This window comes from Girardinichthys multiradiatus, chromosome 7, assembly GCF_021462225.1.
Source record: "Girardinichthys multiradiatus isolate DD_20200921_A chromosome 7, DD_fGirMul_XY1, whole genome shotgun sequence".
Classification (NCBI taxonomy): Eukaryota; Metazoa; Chordata; class Actinopteri; order Cyprinodontiformes; family Goodeidae; genus Girardinichthys; species Girardinichthys multiradiatus.
Genome location: NC_061800.1, coordinates 1,672,663 through 1,688,718, shown reverse-complemented (window position 1 = coordinate 1,688,718; position 16,056 = coordinate 1,672,663). Strand labels below are relative to the sequence as shown.

Genomic DNA, 16,056 nt, shown 5'->3' with positions numbered 1-16,056 from the left:
CAGCTCCGCAGGAGAAGCTCGTTAATGATCTGAAGGCAGCTGGGATCACAATCACCAAGAACACCTTTGATAACACGCTACACTGTGATAGACTGAAATCTTGCTTCCCCCGATGTAGAAGACACATGTACAGGCACATCTTAGGTTTTTTAGGGAACATGGGAATGCTTGGGAGAAAGGTACTTCTGGCATTTACTTTTGTAGAACTCTAGTACTAAATGAGCTAACTTAACCACTATTATTAATATTTAAGTGTTTAACATTAAAACATGCTTTTCACCTTTCAAAATCTACTAAATCAATATACCCTTTATGATAATAAAAGTAGCTTGCTCATGTTGTGGTCTCACCTGAGGTACATCCCAATCGCATAAGCACACAGAAAGGAGTAGTCCATGGCTCCCAACAGCTGTTTGTAGTTGCTTTTATCTAAAATTCAAATAATAATTGTTAAACAAAGATTATGAAGCAAGATGTTAGTTAATGTTTCATTGTGAAATGCTCTTTCCAGTTTGACAACCCTGCTGACACTTTACAGTTTAGTTGGAGGCAATGACCTTTGGAACAAAAACAAAAATGTTCTACATTAATGCAGGACAGCTTTCAAATTCTGTTGGCTCATTGTTTCTAGCAACAGGTTTGGCAACATGTTTTATGGATTCTTTGAATTCAAGTATGCAGTCACCCACTTTGCTCATAGTGTGCTTCAGTAAGAAAATGTGCGTGTCCAAGTCTAGTAGTGTCATATATCTAAAAGCATAACAGCAGAAAAGCTGGATTTCTTCCAGTTTAATGGCTGCATAGATGGGTTTATAGGACAGCTAAAGAATCAGACTGCACATACAGGTAGGTCAAATTCTCATCTCTGATTGCCAGTAGACCCAGGTCGATGGTCTGTGCATCTCTTTTCAGTTCTAATGCTTGCTTAGTGGGCTCAAGTTCTTGCTGCTTCTCCATAAACACCTTGTGAATCACTGAACCAGAAAAAAAGTTGTACAGCATCTGAACTGTTGGAAAACATTCTCCAACTGGTTTTACATTATGAACACAGTCAACTAAAACCAAGCTGAGTTTGTGAGCATAGCAATGGATGTAAAGACCTTGTGGGACTTCTTGGCGAAATGTTTCCTGGACACCATTGTTGCAGCCAGACATCACGAATGCCCCATCATAAAACAGTGCAATACATGCATTTTTGTCTATGTTACACTTAGCCAATGTCTGTTTAACTGACATGAGTAAGGACTGGGCATCTAAACCATCAGCAGGAACACAGTCCAGAAACTCCTCATGAATTTTGTCCTTGTTTAGGTAACAGAGAACAATAGATATCTGCTATTTTTTGCTCACATCCTCGGTTTCATCAAACATTAAAGAAAACTGGTCTCCCTGCTTCACCTCAAAGCTTACTTGCTCCCTCACAATGCCAGCCATAATATTAATCAACTCATTTTGAATGCCATGGTGCACATATTTAGCATTACCAGGTCCACCAGATAGTTTTTAGGATACAGTACTCTTAAACTTTCCTAGCAGATTTACCAGTTCAAGGACATTACCTCTGCTGATTGAATGTTCATGTCCCCTCTATCACTCCGGCACAATCCTCAGTGTGTATCGCCCCGTCCTCATCCTCACCTTCATCCTCAACGTTAGACAACCTGTTGTCCTCCGTCACGCTAACGTTTGAAGTCCCTGTTATACCACTACCAATATCACCGCTATCTTCTACTTTTACTCTTTTTTAAGGAACAATAAAGTGGTCCATTTCATCTCAAACTACCAGTCGCTTGTACCTAGCGCTTGGTCAGCGCCCCGAGTAACATGTCGTTTGCCTTCAATGCACAATAAAGGAGCGGCAGATTCATGGGTATGCATTTTTGTACAAAATGTGTAGTGCAGATCTAGTGTCAGTTTGATTGACATGAGAGCACGCAGAGCAGGCATGAGGGCTGCAATTTGATCTAACTTTGGATCAGATAAACAACGAGCCACAAAATATGAATCAGGGATCATCAATAATGCTGGGCTGGGGAGGGGGGCAGAGCCTTTTTCAGAGGGGTCTAAGACCCACAATGCACCCCACTCCCGCTGCCACTGAACGTCAGCACCATCCAAAACTGTTGTGTCATCTTTTGTATCCCAGTATAGTCCGCTACTACAAATCCCAGCGGGTACTGCGGCTGATAGGACAGGGCGTCACAGCTCTGATGCCACAGTCAACTATATAACAGAGTATGTGACGGCCCACCATTGCTTTCAGCTTGGGACCGAGATGCGGTTATCACGCAACTGAAGCAGCATTCTGGAGAAGAAGTCCCATGTGGATTTTCATTCATTCTCCCCGTTGGCCAACGAAAAAGAAAAATTCATGAAAGAAGTTTCTGGAATAAGAAGGCCAGAAATTTCACTTTACCGATCGAAGACGTGAGTTTAACACGTAACAGAAGAAAAAACCCTCACAGAGGTTTCAAGGAGATTGCCACCCTTGTTTTTGTTCCAGTCAACTGCTGAGGGTCAGATCATATTTTCCCCTTTCGCCAAGGAGGCCAGAGGACGAAGATTGACCGCTCTTCTTGGAGTTTAACTGCGGACGCGCAGAAACTCCCCCCTCCCTTTCTCACTCTCGCCCCAGAAGGAAGACTCCACCAAGTAACTCCGTTCTGTTTTATTATTTTATTTCTAGTAAAGTAGTCTGGGCAGGGTAGAAATAGGATTTTAGCGCAATTAGATTCGCCACTTATAGTCTAATGTGTTCTGAATTGTATGTGCATGCAACTCTTTTTTGAAACTTGACTGCTGTTGAATTTCGGAGGCCGCCGAATCTCGCAAGTTGTGTTTTTACTGTGCGAACACCTGAGCGCAGGTGCGCTGCGGAACTGAACAGCTATAATAACCTTATGGTGAAAATCAACCATTTTCTTTGTCTTCAACTTCGTGCCATACTAGCTTGCCGCCAAAGGTTTATGATCCTTTGTCCTCTGGGTTTACAACTTTGCTCGGAGGAAGTTTATGACTGCCTGTGTCCTGCTGAGCTACACTTTGGGGAGTGGCCTCCCCGAACTTTGCTTAGCGTCACATTATCACTGGTATGCCATAACTGCTGGTTGATTCCATATACACCCACTGCTGTTTGTTTTGTTTTGTTTAGTCTCTGGTTTCAATTAATAAATGAGGATTTTTGGTTAAGAAATTAATTTTCTCAAATTATGATTTTAATTATAATTCTTGATAAATATTAATTAATCAATAATCATAATCCAAACAAGAGTAACATCAGTGTTAGTAACACATCATGTGGTCAACAACTAATCATACAACATGTCTGACATTATATTAGATATTATGTTCAATAATGTCTTATCAGGAGAACACATCTGTAAATCACTTGTTAAAAATCTTTATGTATAAAACAAGCCTCAACAGATGCTGCTGTTTTATCTTTTGTAAGTCAAACCCTGATGCTGTATATTACCATATGTAATGTTGAAAAGCCATGCAGGGACATCAAGGGTTTGAGACATTTTTGGCCAATAAAACATATTAACCACCCCCTTCTGCCTTCACCAGATTCATGCATTTGTCACTATAAATCCCCAAATAAAGTATTTTCATATCAAAAGTTGAGCAGATAAATACCAAAAGGTTTCCAGCTGCACTCAACATCTGTGTGGAGTGAAGGGGGCTCTTGACCACCACCACTGCCCAGAGCAACCGTGGCCAGTTCACCGATGGATGAGCAGTTCTTATGAAGCTCACTCTGTAAGGACAAAAAGCAGTCAAACAGAAAATACCATGACCAGCTTCTCCAACCAAACTCTTGGATAATAAAGATATCGATCTATCTAAACATGGCATTTATTGTTATATGGATATGTTTTCCATGACATAAAAAGCAGTTGAGGATGCTAGGTGTAATGAGGAAACGGATTTGGTTTGTTTAATATTGTTCAGAGATTATAACATTTACCATCTAGCTTTACCCTCTACACTCCTGATCATAACCTTAGGTCCAGGTCAGAAATAACTGCTGGGTCAAAATCAGGCGGTTAGTAGAAAACTGCATTTAGGCTGAAACAGGCTGATCACCAGATGATCAAAAGTTTAAGACTATTAACATTAAAAAGTCTAAATCTGTGCATAAATCTGGCTTATGTGCAGTTTTCAGTCAGGCATTAACACAGACATGACTACCTGATGCCAAAGGCAAACAAGCTTTTATTGTGGCAGGAATGATGAGCTGAATGAGCTTTTCAATTTCTTAAAACATACTGAGCGGGTTGGGAAAAAAATAAATAAATCAAATGGTAGACCCTAAAATGTTTGACCTGCACTGACCCGGAGGATCCAGTGGACTGTCTGAAGGCAACGGCAGATCGTTGAGGGCATCAGTGAGTGAAGCAATAAATAATAAAAACTAATATTTACAGAGGCCACATTTTGCATAATACCAAAGACTTGCCAGTTTGAACTTTGCAAGTGTGGGACAATGAAACGTTTTATTCACTTACCAGAAAAAAACTGTTGTCTGACAAGGAGATCCCACTGGCAAGGTTTTCTGTGCAACACAGTGCAAGAGGACAGCGCTGATAACTGGAATCTTTCAGCTGGACAGCACTGAAGTTAGTTCTCAACAACCATCTGAAAAAGGACTCCTAGGGGATAGTGTCCATCTTTTGGACGATCCTGCTCTAAATCCCACTGAAAAGGACTACGGATGGATGGCAAGGGAAGTTTACAAAAACAGATCAGTTTCCAACCATGAATGTCCTTACCATGTGCAGCAAAGTTCTGATCAGCCTACTGGAAACACTCACATTAAGCATGTCTAAACAGAATCCTGAGGTAATCACCAGACTGGTGGGCCTAATCACTACTCAGTGCCATTTTTGACAGATTTGGTTCCGTTTTGGATTTTGTTTGGGTTATGGTGTTGAACTTTTCACAATGAGCTGCCTGTTCGAGTTTAAATTAAATTTTTCATTAGTTTGCCCTCGCTATTTGTTTTGTTAAAACCTGTTTAAAACCCAGCAGTGGGAAATGTGAAAGTTTACTTTTTTCCTGACCTTGAGATTTTGATCAGGAGTGCATGTCTAATGACAGCAGCCCGGGTGTAGTGAGATGTGGTCATTTACATTCAGGAAGGTGATGTTACCAATGACAACTAGAGTAACTGTAAGTTCACAGGTGTTACCTTTACTATGCTGATGGGTTTCCTGGACAGGTGGAAGCTAGTGTAGAGCAGGAAGGTGACAATGAAGGTAAGAGCTCTGTACCTGCAGGAAAAACACAACATAAGCAAATAGATGCTGATAACAAATCCACAACACTTCCTCTCATACTGAAACAAAAATTACAATAAAAAAAGACAAAAGCTAGCAATAACAGCCAGGGTTGCTTAGAAAGTAGACCGAGAACCAAACCCAGAAAACTCAGTGAAAAATAGTGCTTGTTTTTCCCCGATTGTGGGGAAATGATGCGACTGTTTCAAGCTCTACAACCAGCTGACAAAATGTATGAAACCAAAGAGTTAGAGGATGTTTGGGCAGCAATTAATGGAGCAACAATCTCTTAAACATAATCATAATACCTGTCAGTAGCATACTTGTATATATCAGTATACCTTGTTATTATTTGGTGTACAAAGTGTTTAACCCAAACTTTTCATTCAAACATCAAAAAATTAAAAACAACAAAACTTGTGTTCGGAATCAATTTTTGTCATAGATTTGTTTTGACCTTTTGTCATTCTGTTAAAGCCATAAGTCAGTAGAGGAAACTGCTGCCTCCTTGGCTGTCATTGAGTCCTTGATGCGTCCTACCATTGGTCCTTGTTGAAGGCCATCAGCAGGCGGATTCCTGGAGGAACAGGAGCCATCACTGACGATCAGGGTAAATGACCTCAGCATTCCAAATCGCATCAAACTAATCAGGCTGAGAGTTTTCACACAGACATAAGGCTGCTAGTGGAAGTCATCTTCATCTCCTCAGAGCCCAGCAGGGATATGGAAGCATAGTGGACACATGGCTGATACCTGAAAGTGGAGGTGGAAGAAGCAGATAAGAGAATCCAACAAAACAGTTAATGTGAGACAAATTACAGAATCAAAGAAATAAAATGAAGATAGCAAGGATCTTAATCTTTATCAAGAAATACTTAACTATCCATGTTGTGCTATCCAGCAGCAATAATAATAATTATTAATAATAATAATTATCGTATATCAAACCACACTCTGTAGGTAGGTAGGTAGGTAGTGATTTACCTAAAATCTAACTAGAATCAACCTTTTCAAAACATGAGCAACGTTTAATGGCATTTATTGTTGGTGTATTTTGAAATGATGGCAGCTGTCATTTTCTATTTCCTCAGTGGTCTCTTTTCCATCTGCTAACACATCCCATCAGGTGTTGGATCTACTGCAGTAAAACGTCATGTGATAAGCTGAATATATTATCACTCAAACATGCATTCATGACAGCCATCAAATATTGCATTCTAAATTCTCATTTTGTGGTATTAATCTTGTGCGTCCTCCTTTTCCCAACCTCTATTCCACATGAATTAATCAACAAGGAGGTTTTAGAAGTGAAGTCAAAATAAGATGTACAAACATAAGAACACATCAGCTGTTTATCAGCTATCATAGCATCTTAGTTTCTGGTGCATTAGTGAAAGACTGGAATAATGACCAACTCCAAAACAAATGCATCCAATTTAATTGGAATTCACCAGTTCTGGAAAGAAAACTCAGATATTGTTGAGGTAAAATAATGCTATCCCTGATATCCTTGCGGCCTCAACCTCTCCCAGTCCGGATGTCGTGAGAAAGAACAGATGAAGAGCAGGAAATTAAGATTAACACAAGTTTAATTTGGAAGATAATAAGTCCAATGATTTCTAATGCAAAATGAATATACAAAACAACACAAGAAAGAAAATTTATATGAGGCCTTATGGAGAGAGATCGCAGGTTTTCAGCAAAGCATGGCTGTCTTTACCCAGATGTCTCTGTCATTACAAGTTCCAGAACATCTTTATACAGTTGACTTCAAAGCTTACTGACTGTGCCTTCCCCTTTTGCAGTCTGGTGTTGTAAATCAGTCAAGCTCCCTTGTGGTATCTATACCATGCCCAAAAGTTGACATTTATTGCTTTATTGTCCCTACAGCCAGCTTTTACTGCTTACAGCTGCCGAGAACCCCTGCTCCATCCTGACTCCTGCTGTGATCTGTGATCTCTCCTCAAGGCTCACTCATGTTAAATCTCAGTTTAATGTTCCCACATGCAAACTAAACTAATATCATGAAAGTACATGATTTTAATTCTCAACAATATCCAGTCAGAAATACATTCTATGGATGTTTTAGCTCAGGTTTTGCTTTCCAACACAGTGGGTACATTTTACTCCAAATCAAACCAGAGAACCATTTGTCAGTGTGTTCTCAGTCAAACAATAAAAAATACTCAGCATTTTTCTTTATAAACTCCAACATTTACAGTAACAACTGAAACGGCTTGAAGGTTTAGCTTTCCTGTGAATAACTCAGCTAATAGTTGGCTATATAAGCCTTGTTTCTTTATATCTGCATTGCTTGGAGTCCAACATCTTCTGTCCCCTGTCAGCAGGTATTCCATGACAATCAGACTACATTTCCCTGATCCTCTGCATTTCTTGGTTTGCGTCAGAACCAGCATGTTTGATGTCATTGCACAAGTGTTGTACTTTGATTGGCTCCAGGGATTGGACTGGCACCTCCATGACATTAATCATGTTGGACTTGAACCAAAACACTACTCCTGCCTGGTGTGTTTCAGATCCTTGTCTTGTTGAGACAACTATTTCATGGAGATTTTCTCTTGGGCATAAGTATTTTGATGTATTAAAAACAGATCCATGAAACATTGTATTGCCTCTTCGCCATGGGCTCTACTTTGACTGGCTCCACTCCACTCAGCTCACTTTGGGACGTTTTCCCATTATTGGCTTTTCTGGCCCAGTACTGGCTTTCTTGGTACCTGCTCATCGGCAGGTTCCATCAGGGCTGAGCTGGGCTGAAACGTAACGTGAACAGACTGCTGTTCACTGATTGGCCATGGTCGTGGTCAGCAGCATGAGAAAGCACTCGCCAAGGTGGCGGAGATAGAACCACCGTAGCGGTGGGAAAAGCCACAGCAAAAATATTATGAACCACAAAACCAAAAGCCATGGCGGTGGTTCAAAATCCCTGCTGGAGGACATGGTGTATGATGGTGAGTGTTTATTTTACCTTGCATGTTTGTACTTGAAACTTATCTCATGTTTGGTAAGCCATAAGACAATAAGGGTCAATAGCGGTACAGCGCAAAGCCGACAGCTGGAGGTGGGGCTTCAAGTCATCACTCCAGCCATCAGCGAGTTAATGGAAACACAACAGTTTTCATGGGGAGTATAGCGAGATCAAGCAGAGTGGAGCTGTGTGGTGATGGAAGTGTGAATGGAAAAGAGGTATATGTGATAGCTAGACCTGACACCATAGTTTGAGAAACATCCCCACAGCGTGATGTCTGAGTCACCATGCTTCACTGTAGCTTACATCCAGTGTTTGGGGGTCGTCTGAGTAACTTTCTGTGGCCCCGAGAACCAAAAAGAACAATCTTGCTTCATCAGACCATAAATTATTGCACCTTTTCTCGTTAGACCTGTCAGCAAATGTAAGCCCTGCATCAGTAGGATGTTCAGCCTCAAATCAGTTTGTTGTTCCTCCTACCTCTATGTCCAAAGAAAGAAACATTTACTTACCTTTAAAGCACTATTTATCATCTTTTATTATTTGGATATTATATAACTTACTTTAATATTAAAATCAATATTTTGGGTTTAGTGTTGTATTGCAAAAAACAAAATACTAAAATATAGATATGCTTAAAAATCTTTTTTTTTTCAAAAGACACTCAATAAACATGTTATTAACAAAACCTTCAATACAACCAGCTCTAAAATATGTTTGTTTCAATAACAATGTTTTTAATTCTCCGTAACATTTCTGTTTTACATTACATAATTCTAATACTAGGAAAAAAACTACGGAATAATTCAGCATATTTCAGCAATGAATGTGACCAAAGTGTTTAGAACAAGCAGCTACGATGCTAAATAAAGCCCCTCTTTTTTTTATAAACTCATTCAGAGATCTACTCACAGATAAATAAACGAGATTTTTAATCTTGTCTTCAAGAGCCTCACCTTTTCTATTTATGCCCTGGGCAACTGCCCATGTTACCCATATCAAAAACGCTACTGGTTATGAAGGTGGATCTGAAATCTAAAGTCGTTACTTAAAGGAAATGAGTCATGATTTAACTCTTGAAGCTCCGTGGTGACAGACGTGCTGCGTGATGTTCGAGGCAAAGCCGGAACCCTTCAGCGAGATTCAGTTGAAATGAATCCGGCTTCTCGCTCTCTATATTTAACTTTTACGTTCGCTGTGTTTACAGAGGGAAGGTTATCTCAGCTGTTCAGACGTAACTGCTGTAGCGGAGCAGAAAGCGAAACGTTCTCTGTTTGGAGCTCTATAATCCATCTTCAAAAATGACCCCAACTGTCTTTATATAGAGACAAAATAAAGTAACATCAGTGCAGGTAGAACATCTCTGCGTTGTGTTTTGATCGATACTCAGAGCTATGTCGGCAACAATCAACTTCAAGATTTAAACAGCAGCTAGCTTCACCAAGTCAAAGCAGGGCTGGAAGGATCAACGCTATTCTTTCCAAAGCTATTTTCATCACAACACCATATTTATTCTGACCAACTTACCGTAAACACCTGAACCACGGAGCTTTGTTCTCTCTGCGGAACACAAGAGCCTGCACTTCCTCATTAAATGAAAGCTAGTAACTGTCACCATCCAACCACACTCTTACACCAGGAGATACGCATTCAGCGACACACGGTATGGCAAGACAATTTAGCATGCAATACCTACCACTCCAGAAATTCAGAAGTGGATTTTTTGTGAATACATAAAATGTTATTCTTACCTTAAATAAAAAAAAATCTTATTAAAGGTTTTTTTTTTTTTTTCTAACTTAACAGATGCAACAATTGCAATTTATGGGAAGAGGCTACAAGTTGCAAGAGGGCCTAGGAGCTTCTCTTGTTTGAGTTCAATTGGTGAGACTCTATGCATGAAGCAGATATTTCCAGAATGATAAGAGGCTAGCTGGCCCCTTAACACTCTGGAAAGCACCTGTAAACGTTGTTCTTAGTATTAAAACATATAGAGCATTGTACTAAAACATTTATCTGAGTTCTTGACACATTGTTTGATGATTTAAAAAAAGACCTAGAACTTATAACAACAACTGAACCCTAAATTTATTGTGTGTCTGAACAGCCTTGCAAGAAAATCCTGAATGCCAATTTCTACCAACTTACATGATTTAGTTGTAAGCCCTCAGGAGCACCTAAAGTATCTTCGTGGAACATGTTAAAAACCACAAACTACAGGTCCTGACCAGAGAACAGCGCCACTGACATGCTACTAAACTTAATCTCCAAACTATATTCAATTCAATTCAATTCATCAGTCAGTCAGTCAATCATTTTCTACCGCTTATTCCATAGTGGGTCGCGGGGGAGCTGGTGCCTATCTCCAGCAGTCTATGGGGGAGAGGCGGGGTTCACCCTGGACAAGTCGCCAGTCCATCGCAGTCCATCAATTCAATTCAATTTAGTTTTATTTATATAGCACCAATTCACAACACATGTTGTCTCAAAGCACTTTACAAAGTCAATTAAATTGAATCATACAGATTTCAAGTTCCAATTATAGCTGCAAGCAGCATTGGGCGGCCCTCGCAGCTCAGCGCCGCTCGGCTTATGCACCGCTGCCTCCATGCCACAGACAAGCCCCCTGCTCAGTCACGTATGGCGCAATTTGCGGCACTGTGAGCAACACAAAACTGTTGTGTTTCATGCAGCAAAAAGCTTTTGATAACTTTTGATCCCCAGTGCCTTGACGAACACTCCTTCAGAACCAGGTCCAAACTCACTCAGAAACAGGAAGAAACCTCTATCAGAAACAGGTCCAACATCCACCAGAACCTGGAACAAAGCTTCATCAGTACCATGTAAAAACCTCCATCAGAACCAGGTCCAAAGTCTATCACAACCTGGTTGAAACATTTTCACAACCAGGAAGAAAACTCCACCAGAACCAAGGTGTCAGAGTTAGACACACTGATGAACTCAGAGAAGGTATGCAATGAAGACACAAGCGAGTCAAAGTTATCTTTGGCTGGCCAGGGAGAGACAGTCCGCCACTAATCAGTGATATTTTCTTCTCTCAGAGGGGCTGCGGCCTGAACACAGCCTTTTATTGAAGAAAGGAAATGATACAGCGTAGTGGGTGTGAGCACGCACAGTTTCACAAATACAAGTTCTACTGATTAAAACTGGTTCTATCCAGATACTGATACAGCACACACCTCCACAACTGGTGCTCAAGGACTCAAAGATTCGCTGTGGTGCGAACAGCCCTCTTCCCAAAACACGCACACAAGTTCCTGCTCGGTCTGCAAAGCAACCATCCAAATGCAACTCTAAGACAAGATGACAATTCTGTTAATAGTTCATAAAACACTCAAGATAAATGTGAAAAGTATTCAAACCAATACTATCAAAGTTCACCAAACTAAATAAATGAAAATGTCTTTTAATGATAAATCATTTAGGATAAATAAGCATTTTAAACTAAGCAATGATAATTTATGTACAAATCTTCCAACACAAGGCTAAATCTTCTTCTGAACCAGGAGAACCTCCCGTCAGAACCAGATCAAAACTCCATCCAAACCATGAAGAAACCTCATCAGAACATGGTACAAATCTCCACCAGTACCTGGTACAAATCTTCATCAGACCCATGTACAAATATCCATTAGAAACAGATCCAAACTCTATCAGAACCAGGAATAAAATGTCCATCAGAACCAGGTACAAATCTCCTTCAGAACCAGGTCCAAACTCCATCAGAATAAGCAAGAAGCCTCTATCAGAACCAGGTACAAATCTTCATCAGAACCATGTACAAATATCCATCAGAACCAGGTCGAAACACTTTCACAACCAGGAAGAAAACTCCACCAGAAACAAAGCTAAATCATCTTCTGAACCAGAAGGAACCTCCCATCAGAACCAGGTCCAAACTCTATCAGTGCTAGGTCCAACATCCATCAGAACCAGGTCCAAACTCCATCAGAAGCAAGAAGAAACCTCTATTAGAACCTGGTACAAATCTCCACCAGAACCTGGTACAAAGCTTCATCAGAATGATTTACAAATATCCATCAGAACCAGGAAGAAAACTCCACCAGAACCAGGTACAGACTTCCATCAGATCCAGGAACAAATCTTCATCAGAACAGAAAGAAAGCATTACTCTTTGACTCGTTAAGACCATCTCCATAGGTCTTAGGGGAGTAACAAAACAGCGGCCAGTTGATGCGTAAACAGATTCTACTGGTGTTTCAACACCTGAACAAGAGGGAATAATTTAAACCTCCTGCAGTTACACGGACCTCGGGTGCACACGCTTGAGTTTTCCCCTGTCTCCTTCATGGTCTTCCCACAAGCCAAGCTGTAGCGACATTACCCTAAATTATAGTAGGGGTCATAGGGACCCCTGGCAAGCTCTTCTCACACCCCACTATTTCCGCCGGGGGGGGCGGAAATAGTGGGCGTTGTCTCACCGCTTTCCCCAAATGGGAGAGTGGAGGGGGGTGACAGGGACCCCTGGCACCCCCATCTCACACTGAACAGGGGAGGGTGGGGTCGCAAGGACCCCACGTGCATCGGTCTCACGTGCCCGTGTCTTCCCCAAATGGGGTCACAAGGACCCCTTGTGTGTTCTTGTCACACCCGCCGCCATCCGTGGGCGTGTTGTGTGGGACACTTGGACCTCGCTGGGATTGGAGGAAGGGATCATTTGTTGGGGTTAGGCGAGATAGTGGACAGACGGACCTTGTCCTCCTCTTGTTAAACAGGAGGAGGACAAGAGATCTAAGGGGTTAAAGACAACTAAGGGGGCAAAGGAGAACTAAGGAACAAAAGAGAACCAAGGAGCACTCTAGCACTCTAGTCTTACGTGGTGAACAAGTCTCGGTCTCCTCCTCCTCCTCTTGGTACTCCTTGGCGTCCCCTGGGTCGTCCTGGTCGTGTCCATCTTCTTCGTCATCCTAGTCCTCATCCTAACGCTACTATTCTTCCTCCACCTTATCATCCTCCTCCTACTACTCCTCGTCAGCGTCCTGGTCGTCCTCGTCCTCATCCTTCTTCCTCTCCTTCTCCTACACCCCTTGCACTTCTCTTTGTCGTTCCGTTCGTCCTCATCGTCCTCCTGCTCATCTTTCCCCTCCTTATCCTCCTAATGCTGCTACGCCTTGTTGTACCGGTCGTCCTCGTCCGTATCCCCATCCTTCTCCTACTCCTCCTTGCACTCCTGGTCTTTATCTCGGCCGTCCTCGCCTTCCTCCCACTCATTCTTCTCCCTCTTCTCCCTCTTCTTCTTCTTCTTCTTCTTTTCCTTTTTATTTATTTATTTTTATTTTTCTTCTTCTTCTTTTCCACCACCTCCTACTCCTCCTTCTCCTCCTCCTGGTACCTCTCGGCAGTGCACCGGCCATCCTCACAATCCTCGTCCTCCTCCTTCTCTTTCTTCTACCCCTTCTTTGTACATCTCACTGTCCCAGTCTTCGTCCCCGTTGCGGTTATAATAGTCATTCTTTTCTTTCTCCTCCACCTTCTCTTTCACCCACACCTCCTTGTAACCCTCGTCATCCTGGTCGTCCTCGGCATCCTCGTCCTGATTATTGTCATCCCCCTCCTCTGTCTTCTCCTCCTTTTCCTGCCCCTCGTTCTGTTTATCCATATCCTCCCGTTTACCTTCCCTGTCCACTATCGTGGCACATATGTACCTGAACCGCAAGGCTTACTCAAACATGCCGGAAGAAGAGCTGGAGCTCGACGAAAACGAAAAAGGATGAAGCAAAGGGCGAGGGAAAACGAAGGCGAAGGCTATGACAGAGGTCAAGGAGAAGAACGAAGGGAACACGGGGACGGGCAAGAGGATGATGAGGATGATGATAGAGATAGAGATAATGACCATGATGATCATCATAGCAATGATCACGAAGAGGAAGAGGAGACTGTTACACCTGGTTACCTTTCCAGAGATGGCAAAATACACTGGTATCCTCACCCGTGCTCGCGGGCAGCAGCAGGGACAGCAGTGGCAGCAGCAGCAGGGGTGGCACCAGCAGCAGCAGGGGTGGCCGTAGCAGCAGACTCCAACCTCCACTCCTTGGAGTCTCGCGAGCTCCTCTTTCATGGCTCAAGTTACCAGGCTCCCAATCCCCTTGTGTCAGGGCTGCACCGGAGGGAACTGATCCCACGCATGCTGGGCCTTAGGGCAGACCAAGATGTGCTCTCTACCTTCCAGGTGGAGCGTTTGTTGCTCGAGGCCACTAAGAATGGGCCTCGAGCAAGCGGGCAGGAGACACGGCGACGGTCGCCCCGGACGAAGTAGAGCTGTGCGCCTTCGTTGGCCTGATGTTCCTGGTAGGCATGTTTCACCATACACTGGTCCAGAGCAGAGCATTCCACAGGCTCAAGCACTTCTACGCGCTCTCGGCACTGGTGAGGTTCAACACCTGTAGCATGTGAGCGGAGAGGCAAGCCGAGAACAAGCTCGCCGTGGTTAGGGACCTGGGTTTCTCTCTTCTATGCGCGTGCCAGGACATGAGGTCACTGTGGACGAGCGTCTGGTACTCTTCAGAGGTTTGTTTTGTGTGTTTGTGTGTGTACCATGGTTCATGGAGGTCGTCTTTTTCAATTTTTATTTTGTGTGTTTGAGTGTTTTACTATGAGTTGCTTTGGTTCATTTTTATGAATTTTCAGTTTTAACATTTTCATTTGTCTCCTCCCCTCTCCCGTCTCTCTCGTTTCCTCTCCTGTCCTGGAGCGCATTTCTGTGGGGTTCCATTAGTACCAAAAATATGTTTATGTGTCTCATATCTGTTTATGTCTCTATGCACGTCTATGTGTCTATGTAAGCTTTATATGTACTGTGCTTATGTCTGTGTACGCTGTATCTGCACTGTCCTTATGTTTATGTCTGTGTACACTGTGTACGTACACAGACACCTAACATATACATCTAACACATTCACTTAATATATACAGGGGTTGGACAATGAAACTGAAACACTTGGTTTTAGACCACAATAATTTATTAGTATGGTGTAGGGCTTCCTTTTGCCGCCAATACAGCGTCAATTCGTCTTGGGAATGACATATACAAGTCCTGCACAGTGGTCAGAGGGATTTTAAGCTTCTTCTTGCAGGATAGTGGCCAGGTCACTATGTGATACTGGTGGAGGAAAACGTTTCCTGACTCGCCTAGATCTAGTGACTGTGCAGGCCATGGGAGATGTTCAACTTCACTTTCATGTTCATCAAACCAATCTTTCACCAGTCTTGCTGTGTGTATTAGTGCAAAGTTTTTTTACTTTAATTCTCAATTCTTACCCACATTTCAATCATATATCTTTTTACTTAATGATCAAAGATTACTGATTGCATTTAATACTTGGAAAATCATCATACATCATTGGATACTTGTTGTTTATACTTCTGCAAAAGATAAGACAGATAACATGTGGCTCCACACAGGCCTCTCCAGTCTCTCAGCTCCAGAATATGAGAACATGCTTGTTTCACTCCCTACTGCTTCAACTGTGTGTTTTAATAATTATTGCATGGATTACACATAAGGATATTTATTGTGACTTTTATTGAGTTAACTGTGAGCAGTTACTAAATGTTGCATGGATTACATGGAAAGATCTCATCTTATTTTGACAATACATAGAAACATTTGGAAAAACTGTAGTGCTCAGAAACACATTCAACGCACCCAAACTGGGGGTTTTTAGTGCAAATGCATTAGTGGGGAAATTGTGCTTGGGAGACTGTGTGGGGGAAACGCAGCGCCTCTTGGGACTGGTACCCCGA

General features: G+C 42.2%; 1 protein-coding gene across 2 annotated transcripts in view; it reads right to left on the bottom strand.

The window, feature by feature from the left end:
• Positions 1 to 9,926, bottom strand: part of slc37a1 (solute carrier family 37 member 1) — a 35,665-nt gene extending 25,739 nt beyond the window's left edge. For both annotated transcript variants that reach the window (XR_007039014.1, XM_047370695.1), the window contains exons 1-5: positions 9,799 to 9,926; positions 5,823 to 6,035; positions 5,195 to 5,276; positions 3,640 to 3,760; positions 351 to 429 (exon numbers count right to left, since the gene is read on the bottom strand). Coding sequence is in view for 1 of the 2 variants with exons in the window: in XM_047370695.1 (XP_047226651.1) it covers positions 351 to 429; positions 3,640 to 3,760; positions 5,195 to 5,276; positions 5,823 to 5,878 (338 nt within the window). In the remaining variant the exon portion in view is untranslated. The remainder of the gene's footprint in view (positions 1 to 350; positions 430 to 3,639; positions 3,761 to 5,194; positions 5,277 to 5,822; positions 6,036 to 9,798) is intronic.
• Between the last annotated feature and the right edge of the window lie 6,130 nt (positions 9,927 to 16,056).